The sequence below is a fragment of the Ascaphus truei genome, chromosome 21, assembly GCF_040206685.1.
Source record: "Ascaphus truei isolate aAscTru1 chromosome 21, aAscTru1.hap1, whole genome shotgun sequence".
Lineage (NCBI taxonomy): Eukaryota > Metazoa > Chordata > Amphibia > Anura > Ascaphidae > Ascaphus > Ascaphus truei.
Genome location: NC_134503.1, coordinates 4,411,865 through 4,426,015, shown reverse-complemented (window position 1 = coordinate 4,426,015; position 14,151 = coordinate 4,411,865). Strand labels below are relative to the sequence as shown.

At 50.6% G+C, this 14,151-nt stretch overlaps 1 protein-coding gene across 6 annotated transcripts in view; it reads left to right on the top strand.

The window, feature by feature from the left end:
* DNM1 (dynamin 1) overlaps positions 1–14,151 on the top strand; it is a 72,605-nt gene that overhangs the window by 7,865 nt on the left and 50,589 nt on the right. For all 6 annotated transcript variants that reach the window (XM_075578584.1, XM_075578580.1, XM_075578579.1 and 3 more), the window contains exons 2-6: positions 7,783–7,856; positions 9,781–9,930; positions 10,269–10,472; positions 11,474–11,572; positions 12,415–12,575. In XM_075578584.1, coding sequence (XP_075434699.1) covers positions 7,783–7,856; positions 9,781–9,930; positions 10,269–10,472; positions 11,474–11,572; positions 12,415–12,575 — 688 coding nt within the window. The remainder of the gene's footprint in view (positions 1–7,782; positions 7,857–9,780; positions 9,931–10,268; positions 10,473–11,473; positions 11,573–12,414; positions 12,576–14,151) is intronic.

Below are 14,151 nucleotides of genomic sequence, written 5' to 3'. Positions count from 1 at the left end.
CTTGGGCAGTCAGACACGCTTCTCCCCGCGTCTCCTTCGGGGCTGGCAGCCAGTGCATGATCAATAAGGAAGGGTTGTGTGGTCAGACAGCGGCGGCGCAGGGAGGTGGGGGGCAGATCATCTGGGGGTATTGATTTGGTTGCAGATGAATGGGAAGTCCGCTCCTGCATGATCAGTGAAGCACAGAGTACACTCGCAGCTATCTGACACTGCCAGGGGCCCCTATAGATCAGGGGAGGATGACACCCTATGCCCTCCTTTTGGGGGGGGGGGTAGTTATGTGCCTGGGGGGTAATTATGTGCTGGGGGAGGGGGGGGGGTAGTTATGTGTCTGGGGTGTAATTATGTGCTGGGGGCAGAGGGGGGGTAGTTATGTGCCTGGGGGGTCATTATGTGCTGGGGGGCAGGGGGGGTAGTTATGTGCCTGGGGGGTCATTATGTGCTGGGGGGCAGGGGGGGTTAGTTATGTGGCTGGGGGGTCATTATGTGCTGGGGGAGGGGGGTAGTTATGTGCCTGGGGGGTCATTATGTGCTGGGGGGCAGGGGGGGTTAGTTATGTGGCTGGGGGGTCATTATGTGCTGGGGGAGGGGGGTAGTTATGTGCCTGGGGGGTCATTATGTGCTGGGGGGCAGGGGGGGTTAGTTATGTGGCTGGACGGGGATAGAGAGGAAGAGGAGGTATAGGCCTGGGGGCAGGGTGAGCTAAACAGAGGTGGGAGGGAGCAGAGTGTGCTTACCTGCAGCCTTGGAGGATGGAGGGGGTCTGTTAGAGGCCTGTAGAAGGGGCCCCAACCACAGAGGGGCCTGTCAAGAGGGTGTCCACTGAGGTGCCTGTTAGAGGGTGCCTCCTTTCCACCGGCCGCAGCAGGCCACCTCTGACAGGCGCCTCTGCAGATATGTGCTCGGGCCCCCCGACTCGCCGGGCCTGGGACAGTAGCCCCCCTTATGTTAACCCTCCGTACACACGGTCTGTGGGGCTACTTAAACCCTTTCCTTCACAATGCCTTGCAAGGCCCCTGTAGCAGTGAAAGCTTTAACAATGCCCTGACCGCAAAGCCAGTGCAGAACGGCGGGGAAAGAAAATGGCAGACAGTTTATCCAGGAAACAAATGTTATTCACATAGGTGGGTATCAATGTTTTATGTGAAATAGGAATATACCCCGGGCCTAGTGATATCAATAAGGTGTTAAATATAAAGGTAGCAGCTCAAAACCCAAATAGAATTTACCTCTAAATTCTAGAACATGTATATAAAGAAAATATGGGGAGCGCTGGGAATAGTGTATATAAATCTATACAACCTACGCCAGTGGATCCTTTTTTTCCTCTTCCCTATGAGCCCTGGAGGAAGAAACCAGATCCCTGCAGTTATTTGAAGGAAGCAAGAAAAAGTAAAGCAGTATATGGTTTATTCTGCCATCTTTATATCACTTTATTTTGCACAGCTGTACTATGTGCTGCACTGAAACTGTTTGCACTGTATTTAACACTTTGTTATGCACACGTACTATATGTTGCACTGTTTGCTGCCCTTTATCAGCACTGAAACGCTGAAATGCACTGTATTTAACACTTTATATACACTGTATTTAACACTTTATATACACTGTATTTAACACTTTATATACACTGTATTTAACACTTTATATACACAGTATTTAACACTTTATATACACTGTATTTAACACTTTATATACACTGTATTTAACACTTTATATACACTGTATTTAACACTTTATATACACTGTATTTAACACTTTATATACACTGTATTTAACACTTTATATACACTGTATTTAACACTTTATATACACTGTATTTAACACTTTATATACACTGTATTTAACACTTTATATACACTGTATTTAACACTTTATATACACTGTATTTAACACTTTATATACACTGTATTTGGAGAAGTGTGTGTTTGTGTCTGTGTGTGTGTGTGTATGTATATATATATATATTACACAAGGACAGTGACCGGCAAATAGCAACACTGCAGGATATACTTGGACTGTGTAGTGCAGGGGCGGGCAACTCCAGGACCTCAAGAGCCCCCAACAGGTCAGGTTTTAAGGATATCCCAGCTTCAGCACAGGTGGCTCTATCAGTCCCAGCTTCAGTACAGGTGGCTCAGTCTGAGCCACTGATTGAGCCACCTGTGCTGAAGCAGGGATATCCACAACCTGACCTGTTGGGGACGAGTTGCCCCCCCCCCCCGCCCCCCCGGTGTAGTATACACAGTGACAGCACTGGAAGAGATGGTATACCTCTGTAATCATAGAATAAACAGCGTACTGTAGCACACCAAAGCCGGGGGTCAAATATATTCATCAACATCCGGGCCCAGTATGGGGCACAAACATTGGTTTTACCACTTATATATTTCATCCCAGCGCGGCTACTCTGCCTCCTGTTACAGGGACGGGCCGGCGCCGAGTCTGGCTCCTGTTACAGGGACCGGCCGGCGCCGAGTCTGGCTCCTGTTACAGGGACGGGCCGGCGCCGAGTCTGCCTCCTGTTACAGGGACGGGCCGGCGCCGAGTCTGGCTCCTGTTACAGGGACCGGCCGGCGCCGAGTCTGGCTCCTGTTACAGGGACGGGCCGGCGCCGAGTCTGCCTCCTGTTACAGGGACCGGCCGGCGCCGAGTCTGCCTCCTGTTACAGGGACCGGCCGGCGCCGAGTCTGGCTCCTGTTACAGGGACCGGCCGGCCGGCGCCGAGTCTGGCTCCTGTTACAGGGACCGGCCGGCGCCGAGTCTGCCTCCTGTTACAGGGACCGGCCGGCGCCGAGTCTGCCTCCTGTTACAGGGACCGGCCGGCGCCGAGTCTGCCTCCTGTTACAGGGACGGGCCGGCGCCGAGTCTGCCTCCTGTTACAGGGACCGGCCGGCCGGCGCCGAGTCTGCCTCCTGTTACAGGGACCGGCCGGCGCCGAGTCTGCCTCCTGTTACAGGGACGGGCCGGCGCCGAGTCTGCCTCCTGTTACAGGGACCGGCCGGCGCCGAGTCTGCCTCCTGTTACAGGGACCGGCCGGCGCCGAGTCTGCCTCCTGTTACAGGGACCGGCCGGCGCCGAGTCTGCCTCCTGTTACAGGGACTGGCCGGCCGGCGCCGAGTCTGCCTCCTGTTACAGGGACCGGCCGGCGCCGAGTCTGCCTCCTGTTACAGGGACCGGCCGGCGCCGAGTCTGCCTCCTGTTACAGGGACGGGCCGGCGCCGAGTCTGCCTCCTGTTACAGGGACGGGCCGGCGCCGAGTCTGCCTCCTGTTACAGGGACCGGCCGGCGCCGAGTCTGCCTCCTGTTACAGGGACGGGCCGGCGCCGAGTCTGCCTCCTGTTACAGGGACCGGCCGGCGCCGAGTCTGCCTCCTGTTACAGGGACGGGCCGGCGCCGAGTCTGCCTCCTGTTACAGGGACGGGCCGGCGCCGAGTCTGCCTCCTGTTACAGGGACGGGCCGGCGCCGAGTCTGCCTCCTGTTACAGGGACGGGCCGGCGCCGAGTCTGCCTCCTGTTACAGGGACGGGCCGGCGCCGAGTCTGCCTCCTGTTACAGGGACGGGCCGGCGCCGAGTCTGCCTCCTGTTACAGGGACCGGCCGGCCGGCGCCGAGTCTGCCTCCTGTTACAGGGACGGGCCGGCCGGCGCCGAGTCTGCCTCCTGTTACAGGGACCGGCCGGCGCCGAGTCTGCCTCCTGTTACAGGGACGGGCCGGCGCCGAGTCTGCCTCCTGTTACAGGGACCGGCCGGCGCCGAGTCTGCCTCCTGTTACAGGGACCGGCCGGCGCCGAGTCTGCCTCCTGTTACAGGGACCGGCCGGCGCCGAGTCTGCCTCCTGTTACAGGGACCGGCCGGCCGGCGCCGAGTCTGCCTCCTGTTACAGGGACCGGCCGGCGCCGAGTCTGCCTCCTGTTACAGGGACGGGCCGGCGCCGAGTCTGCCTCCTGTTACAGGGACCGGCCGGCGCCGAGTCTGCCTCCTGTTACAGGGACGGGCCGGCGCCGAGTCTGGCTCCTGTTACAGGGACCGGCCGGCGCCGAGTCTGCCTCCTGTTACAGGGACCGGCCGGCGCCGAGTCTGCCTCCTGTTACAGGGACGGGCCGGCGCCGAGTCTGCCTCCTGTTACAGGGACGGGCCGGCGCCGAGTCTGCCTCCTGTTACAGGGACGGGCCGGCGCCGAGTCTGCCTCCTGTTACAGGGACGGGCCGGCGCCGAGTCTGCCTCCTGTTACAGGGACCGGCCGGCGCCGAGTCTGCCTCCTGTTACAGGCTCCTTTATTAAATCATTGTTATAATAAGTTTGTTTTTTGTGGGCTCATGTTGCGGTTACTATTGATTGGTAACTCATACTGTACACAGTCACACAGGCGATGGGGGTGAGTGTGTGTGTGAGTACATAGGTGTGCGTGTGTGCGTGTGCGTTTCTGTGTGCTTGTGTGTTTCTGTGTGCATGTGTGTGTTTCTGTGAGTGTGTGTTATTGTATGTTTCTATGTGCGATATTGTTTTTGTGTGTGTGTGTGTCTGTATGTGTGTTTCTATGTGCATAGGTGTGATATTGTTTTTGTCTGTCTGTCTGTCGGTCTGTCTGTCTGTCCGTGCATGCGTGTGTGTTATATTATGCAGTTATAGTATGTGCATGTGTGTGTTTATTATTGTGTGTTTCTATGTTTATTTATTTATCAAATGTGTTACCAGGAAGTAATACACTGAGAGTTACCTCTCGTTTTCAAGCATGTCCTGGGCACAGAGCTATGATGACAAATAATACATGGTAACAAATTCAGTTACATTAAGTGAGCAGGGTTATACATTATGTCCAAGACATTGCATGCACAGTTAAAGATAATATATATTATAGGCGTATGTAACAGTTCCAGACCAGATTATAATGTGAGACAGCCTTAGTTTTGAAAGAACTTAAACTGGTGGTGGCTGTTAGAGTCTCCGCTAGACTGTTCCAGTTTTGGGGTGCACGGTAAGAGAAGGAGGAGCGGCCGGATACTTTGTTGAGCCTTGGGACCATGAACAGTCTTCTAGAGTCAGATCTCAGATGATAAGTGCTGCATGTGGTAGGGGTGAGGAGCTTGTTCAGATAGATGGGTAGCTTTCCCAGAAAGTATTTTAGGGCAAGACAGGAGAGATGAACTTTGTGCCTAAACTCGAGTGATGACCAATCTAGTTCTTTGAGCATTTTTCAGTGATGTGTGTTGTAGTTGCATTGGAGGACAAAACGGCATATTGAATTGTAGAGGGTGTCAAGTTTACTAAGGTGGGTTCGGGGTGCCCAGCCATATACTATGTCCCCATAATCTATATTTGGCATTAGCATCTGCTGTGCAATACGCTTTCTGACAAGCAGACTAATTAGGGAGGATTTGTTCCTATAAAGTACACCTAGTTTGGCATAGGTTTTGGATGTCAGGGTATCAATGTGCATCCCGAATGTTAAGTGGGAGTCAAACCATATACCCAAGTATTTAAAACTAGTAACACTAGGATAGTATTAGAGTTGGCTCTGATCTGGAGCTCATTTATTGGAAGCTTTAGAAATTTAGCCTTGGTCCCAAATACTATTGTTACAGTCTTGTCAGTGTTTAAAAACAGTTTGTTTTGGGAAATTCAATTTTCAAGTCACTTAAAGTCAGACTGAAGTATATGTTCAAGGTCGGAGAGGCTATGGCTGTGTGCATATAAGATTGTATCATCTGCATACATGTGTATTGAAGCTTCCTTACAAGCTGTAGGAAGATCATTGATGAACTCTGAGAAGAGTAGGGGCCCCAAAACAGAGCCTTGCGGGACACCAGAGGTGATATCCAAGGGGTTGTACTTAGTGCCCGAGATAGACACATGTTGGGATCTACCTGATAGGTATGAATTAAACCAGTTTAAAGCATGCTTCCCTATTCCAGAGCTCTGGAGTTTGTTAAGCAGGATAGCATGATCAACTGTATCAAAAGCCTTTGCAAGATCTAGGAATTTTGCACCAGTGAGTTGTCCCCGTTCCATTCCACACTGGATCTCATTGCAAACTTTTAGCAGGGTATTTACCGTGGAGTTTTTGGGGCAAAAGCCAGATTGGAATTGGCCAGGGAAATTTGTCTTGGTATAGTAATCGCTTAATTGGGAGTGAACACATTTTCCCATGACTTTGGATAGGATTGGGAGAAGAGAGATTGGCCTGTAGTTTGAGATAGTGTTTTTGTGCCCACTTTTGAAGATTGGGATAACTCTGGCAGTTGACTATGGAAGCAATTGGTTTGGCAATGGCTGGGGCACCAAGTCGTAGGAACTTAGATTGCAGTTGGTCAGGTCCACATTGGCTGCTTAATTTTAATTTGAGGAGCACCTGTGTAATCTCCTCTTCGGATACTGGGACAAATTGAAAATAGTGGGCAGTGTTGGGAGAGGGTGGGGCTATAGGGGTTCTCACAGAATGAGAATCATGTTTGTGGTTCGGGTTACATTTCGCTAATAAGTTAGTAGCACACCCCACAAAGTAGTTATTGAATGCATTTGCAATGTCAGTGGAATTTGTCACAGTAATATCCTCCTTGTATTGTATTGTATTGTATGTCTTTATTTATATAGCGCCATTAATGTACATAGCGCTTCACAGAAGTAATACACGTGGTAATCATATAAATAACAGATAATATAAATAACAGATCATGGGAATAAGTGCTTCAGACATAACATTCGTAATGATATTACTTGGTTGTTGATGACTAGAAGGCTGGAATATATTGTTGATAACCTTCCAGAAGTTAGCTGGATTTGATGTATTCTGGTGAAGATTGTGAGAGTAATATTGTGCTTTTGCTTGTCTTGTGCACACGTTCCGCAGGCATCTGTAGTCATTAAGACCCTTGGTAGTGCCAGTTACTTTGTAGATTTTCCACAATGCATCCCTAAGATGGTAGAGCGCTATAAGGTCAGTTGTAACCCATGGAAGGTGGGCCCCCCGTAAGTACTCTCATTCTGCGTAGTGGAACATGGGTATCACAGAGTTTTACGAACTCGGATTGGAAATAGTCGAGCGCAGAATCAGGGTCGGGAATTAAGTCGATTCTTTACCAAGGGCAGCTGGTAAGGTCATCCAGAAACTGATGTGGGTTAAAGTTTCTAAATGTTCTAGTGAGGAGAACTTTAGGGCTTGATTGGGGCGGTTTAATTTTCCTTACACAGTACACTATTGCATGGTCACTGAAAATGTCAGGAAGGATGCCAGAGGATTGGATTCTGCTGGGGTTTGAGGAGAGAATCCAGTCTAGCAAGGAGTGCTTGTGAGATTTGAGGTTTGTCCGTGTGGGTTGGGAAATTAGTTGCGTTAGGTTAAGTGAATTGCGTTGTATCTGGATTTTGTTGTTTTTAGGGTCCAGCCAATTGTAGTTAAAATCCCCAAGAACTTGCATGTGCGTGTGTGTGTATTATTGTGTGTGTGTGTATTATTGTGTGTGTGATATTGTGTGTTTCTATGTGCATGTGTGTATATGTGTGTGTTATTGTATGTATGTGTGATTGATATTGTGTTTCTATGTGCATGTGTGTGTGTGTGTGTGTGTATATATATATATATATATATATATATATATATATATATATGTGTGTGTGTGTGTGTGTGTGTGTGTGTGTGTGTGTGTGTGTGTGTGTGTGTGTGTGTGTGTGTGTGTGTGTGTGATATAGTGTTTCTGTGTGTGTGTGTTATTGTATGTATGTGTATGTGTGTGTTATTGTGTGCTTTCCTCCTCTCACTTGACCTTTTATTGATTGATTTTAGGGATTTCCTGCCCCGAGGATCAGGCATCGTGACCCGAAGACCCCTCGTCCTGCAGCTGGTAACGAGCCCCACAGGTGAGCAACCCAAGGCCCAACAACAGCCCAGACACGGCAGTATACAGGGGCGTCACCGGAATATGTGCGCACGTCACCGGAATATGCGTGGATGTCACCGGGATATGCGCAGGCGTCACAGTAATATGCGCGGACGTCACCGGAATATGTGCGGATGTCACCGGGATTAGTGCGGGGGTCATCGGAATATGCGCGGACGTCACCGGAATATGTGCGGATGTCACCGGGATATGCGCAGGCGTCACCGGGATATGCGCGGGCGTCACTGGGATTAGTGCGGGGGTCACCGAAATATGCGTGGACGTCACCGTAATATGCGCGGGCGTCACCGGGATTATCATGCCTGTCACTTGATAAAGACCTTACGGTCGAAACGTTGTGTGGCACAATACATGTTTCTATTCAGCAAATCCGCAGTGCGTTGGATCTCCTTTTCAGCAGTTCAGATTCGGATTACCAGGACAGGTACCCCTTCAACCAGCAGCACCGGTAATATTGAATGTATTATTTAATTGTGGTGTGCAGCATATCACCTCTGTTTAGTCACCGGGATTAGTGCGGGAGTCACAGGGATATGCGCGGATGTCTCTGGAATATGCGCGGATGTCTCTGGAATATGCGCGGATGTCTCTGGAATATGCGCGGACGTCACCGGGATATGCGCGGACGTCACCGGGATATGCACGGACGTCACCGGGATATGCGTGGGCGTCACCGGAATATGCACGGATGTCACAGGAATATGTACGGATGTCCCCGGGATATGCGCAACCATCACCGGGATATGTACGGATGTCCCCGGGATATGCGCGGGCGTCACCGGAATATGCACGGACGTCACCTGGATATGCGCGGGCGTCACCGGGATATGCGCGGGCGTCACCGGAATATGTACGGACGTCACCGGGATATGCGCGGGCGTCACAGGGATATGCGCGGACGTCACCGGAATATGCACGGACGTCACCGGGATATGTACGGATGTCCCCGGGATATGCGCGGGTGTCACCGGAATATGTACGGACGTCACCGGGATATGCGCGGGCGTCACCGGGATATGCGCGGGCGTCACCGGAATATGTACGGACGTCACCGGGATATGCGCGGGCGTCACCGGGATATGCGCGGGCGTCACCGGAATATGCGCAGGGGTGACCGGGATATGCGCGGGCGTCACTGGAATATGCGCGGGCGTCACCAGAATATGCGCGGGCGTCACTGAAATATGTAGGACAAGCAGCACTTCTATATGATGACATGTCCCTGTCTCCCCCTGTCTCCCCCCGTCTCCCCCTGTCACCACCTGTCATCCCTGTCTCCCCTGTCATCCCTGTCTCCTCTGTCTCCCCCGTCTCCCCCGTCTCCCCTGTCACTCCTGTCACTCCTGTCTCCCCTGTCACTCCTGTCTCCTCTGTCTCCCCTGTCACTCCCTGTCACTCCCGTCTCTCCCGCTTCTTATTCTGTATGACTAATACCAATATTCACGAGTATTTACATAGGAACTTTCCGTTCCAGAGCAGTGAGACGTGATTCATTAGAGCAGAGCTGTGCAAACTCTCAGCTAATGGAAACCTAAGCACAATATCCTGGTTGTAATTGCAGCTATGTTAAGAACATGTTAAGTAGAGAAACCCTTGAAAACGTGGCATGTTTGCCACAGATTTGCCTTTTAGGTATTTATTTACTGCACCTGGTACACAGTTGTGTGTGTATGTGTTGTTCTCCTGCACAGTTGTGCGCCTGTGTGTTGTTCTCCTGCACATCTGTGTGTCTAGTTCTCCTGCACAGTTGTGTGTCTGTGTGTTGTTCTCCTGCAAAGTTGTGTACCCGTGTGTAGTTTTGCTGCACAATTGTGTACCTGTGCGTCTCTGTGTTGCTCACCTGCACAGTTGTGTATCTGTGTGTCATTGTGTTGTCTGTGCAGAGTATGCCGAGTTCCTGCATTGTAAGGGGAAGAAGTTCACAGACTTTGATGAGGTCCGTCAGGAGATTGAGGCCGAAACTGACAGACTTACCGGAACCAACAAAGGCATCTCATCTGTGCCAATCAACCTGCGGGTCTATTCCCCTATGGGTGAGTGCCCCACCCCGTCTGTGCCAACCCACCTGCATCTCAGTGCTTCTTCTCAAACCTTCTCTGCTCCCACACTCCCCCTCTCTCTTCTCCTTCACGTCATCTCTCCTGTCGGCCTTCTTTTTTCTTCAAGCCCTTCTTACCCTCTGTATCTTTGTCTCTTCTCCCTCCCTTTCTTCTCTCACTATTTCTCTCCATTATCCCCAGCCCATGTTGCCCCTCCATTCTTTCTCTCTCTTCCTCCTCTCTCTCTAATCTCTCACTCTTCCCTTCTCTCTCCTTCTCTCTCGTTCTCTCGCTCTCTCTCCAACCTTTGTTCTTTCGTCTCTTCTTCTCAGTCCTTAACCTGACCTTGGTTGACCTCCCGGGCATGACGAAGGTCCCAGTGGGTGACCAGCCCTCGGACATTGAGTTCCAGATCCGTGACATGCTCATGCAGTTTGCCACCAAAGAAAACTGTCTCATTTTGGCGGTGTCCCCGGCAAACTCCGACCTGGCCAACTCTGATGCCTTGAAAATCGCCAAAGAGGTGGATCCCCAGGGTATGGTCCACACCATGTGTGTGTGTGTGTGCTTGTGTGTAAGTGTGCGAAAGAGCATCTTCATTTGTGCTCTTGTGGATTCATGGGTGTGTGTGCGCACATGAGCTGGGTTGTGTACATTTGTGTATTTTCATGTGTGTGCACATTTTTATAAATGTAAATATGTGCATGGGTACAAGTTTGTGTCTGGGTGCACACATTGTGCAAATCACTCTCTGTCCCGACTCTTTGCACTCAGTACGTCCTATCTCTCACTCAGTACGTCCTATCTCTCACTCAGTACGTCCTATCTCTCACTCAGTACGTCCTATCTCTCACTCAGTACGTCCTATCTCTCACTCAGTACGTCCTATCTCTCACTCAGTACGTCCTATCTCTCACTCAGTACGTCCTATCTCTCACTCAGTACGTCCTATCTCTCACTCAGTACGTCCTATCTCTCACTCAGTACGTCCTATCTCTCACTCAGTACGTCCTATCTCTCACTCAGTACGTCCTATCTCTCACTCAGTACGTCCTATCTTTCACTCAGTACGTCCTATCTCTCACTCAGTACGTCCTATCTCTCACTCAGTACGTCCTATCTCTCACTCAGTACGTCCTATCTCTCACTCAGTACGTCCTATCTCTCACTCAGTACGTCCTATCTCTCACTCAGTACGTCCTATCTCTCACTCAGTACGTCCTATCTCTCACTCAGTACGTCCTATCTCTCACGCAGTACGTCCTATCTCTCACGCAGTACGTCCTATCTCTCACTCAGTACGTCCTATCTCTCACTCAGTACGTCCTATCTCTCACTCAGTACGTCCTATCTCTCACTCAGTAAAACGTCCATAGGAGTATAGGTTATACACTCCAAGAGAAACAAATGAGTAGAAACGGTTATCGGGTGCTCGGAGGAGAAGGACAACCTGACCCTGAGGAAGGCCATTTGGGCCGAAACGTTGGTCCTATACCAAGATTCACACACAGATTGTGTTTCATCATCTCTCACTTAGGGCAACGCACAATTGGTGTCATCACCAAACTGGACCTAATGGACGAGGGAACCGATGCCAGAGATATCTTGGACAACAAGCTACTGCCTCTGCGAAGAGGTGAGGTACCCCCCCACACTGTGCCGCCTACACCATGGAAGTCGTAGCCTGATACCCTGTGCCATGGACACTCCACATGATATGCTACCCTCCCACCCCCCCCCCCCCCCCGATTCCCTGATTTAACACACACACAAGCGCCCTGGGCAGGAAGATTTGAGATGAGAATGAAGGAGCTTTCTCACACACACATTTAAGTTGGAACGATGGAAATGTTTTCAGGTAGACACGAAAAATGATGCATTTCCCAGTTAAAAACCTGGCACTGCCCCAGACAGAGAGCTGTCCAATGTACATCTCAATATTCTGCACAGACCCCAACTAGATCAGTTTCATGCTGTAATCCCGTCATCTTTTACCCATTTTTTGTTTTTTAACACGATTCCCACCGGGGTTCCCTGGAGCTAAACCGGGGTATTTTTTTAATTCAGGGGACCGCCTGGTTCCGCTGATACTCACCAGTGGAGTTACCAGTATTGCTGCCCGGCATTTAAATGGCCACCCAAAAGGAGGCTGCGAACAATGATGTTGCATCTTCCTATCGGCCCGCGAGACCAGTGAGATTTGGCGGCCATTTTCTTTCCCCTGGAGGGAAACCAGGGGGCCCGGAAGAGCAGAACATTCTTTAGAGCTGTTTTGATTGTTGAGTGAGGAGATACAGTGTATCCGTGGCAACTGTCTCAGCCTATCAGAATGTTCCATCATCTAAAAGTTCCGTGCACCCAGCTAGTCAGGACGAATTAATAAGTTTTCTGTGTTTCACACAACAGAGCATTCTGATTGGTTTGATCTGTTGCCCATGATTAATTATGCATGTTAAATGGAGTGTCCGTGCCCCACAGGTTATATTGGGGTGGTGAACAGGAGCCAGAAGGACATTGATGGAAAGAAAGATATCCAGGCAGCTCTGGGAGCTGAGAGGAAGTTCTTCCTATCTCACCCATCTTATCGACATCTGGCTGAGCGAATGGGGACCCCCTACCTACAAAAAGCCCTCAACCAGGTAATGAGACGGGAGCATTGGAATCATACAAGGTCACACGTCACGTACCCAAAAGGGCCACCCTACTTCAAACCTTGAAGAGCTCACCAATACTGCCAACTGAGCCAAATCTGGACGGGATGATCCAGTAGTGTCTGGTTCCCCCCCCCCCCCAAAAGCATTATGGGTTCTGAAGTTTGAATTATATTATCCAGCTGACATGTATCTAGCTGACAAAGTGCAGTAAGAGTATGTGACCTCTATGACTGATAAGGCAAGACAATGGGCCTGGTGTGCTGTAAAGTGTCTTATGGCTTAGCATCATTTATTATTATTATCATTGTTTTTTTTGTGACACGCCAACATATTCCGCAGTGTGGTACAATGGGGGTACAGAGTTCTGTATATTACTTAAACCGTTACATACAGGTGAGGACAAACATGCACAAACAGACACAAAGAGGTAATGAGGGCCCTGCTCCAGAGAGCTTACACTCTAGAGGGAATGAGGGACACTGTTGAAACAAGAAGGTGCCGGATCATTGTAGGATAAGGTGCGGCTCCGGTTAGAATTTGGCCCAGTCTGGCAGCAGCAGCCATTAAGATTTTTCTTTGGGGGGGATGTTACATCGGGTGGAGATCAGTCCAGTCACACAGCTGGTCCCAATGGGTTGGAGGGGGAGGGGAGTTGGATGTTAGAGAGAAGGCTTCCTTGAAGAGGTGAGTTTTCAGGGAGTTTTTAAACATCTGAAAGCTGGGGGAGGGTCTGATGGTGCGTGGTAGGGAATTACAGAGAAGGGGCAGCACGGGAGAAGTCTTGCAGGCGGGAGTGAGAGGGGGTAATTAGGTGCCAGGAAAGGCGTATGTCGTGGGCAGAACGTAGGGGACGTTTAGATATGTATTTGTGTGTCACGGCTGAGATGCAAGGGGCAGTGTCGTGGAGTCCTTTGTAAGTCAGAGCTAGGGCTTTACATTTAATTCTAGAGGCTATGGGAAGCCGGGGTAAAGGTATGCGTAGTGGAGCAGCAGAAGTGGAGCGGTGAGTGAGGTAGAGGATATGGAAAGCCGGTGTAGGGGTATGCGCAGTGGAGCAGCAGAAGTGGAGCGGTGAGTGAGGTAGAGGATATGGAAAGCCGGTGTAGGGGTATGTGTAGTGGAGCAGCAGAAGTGGAGCGGTGAAGGAGGTAGAGGATATAGGAAGCCAGTGGAGCAGCAGAAGTGGAGCGGTGAGGGAGGTAGATGAGTCTGGCAGCAGCATTTTGGATGCGTTGGTGTTGGGAGAGGCGGACACGGGGGAATGCCAGCTAAGAGAAGGTTGCAGTCATCGAGGCGGGACATGATGAATGAGTGGATTATGACTGAGTGAGAAAAGGGCGAATCTTGGCGATATTTCAGAGGTGGAGACGGCAGGACTTCGTGAGGGATGAAGGAGAGATCAGAGTCAAAGATGACCCTTAGACAGCGGGCTTGAGGTGTTGATGAGATTGTAGTGTTATTGACATTGAAGGAGAGTGCTGGTGTAACGGTAGCAGGGGAAGGGGGAAAGAGTATGAATTCTGTTTTGGACATGTTAAGCATCAGGTAGCGGTGAGACATC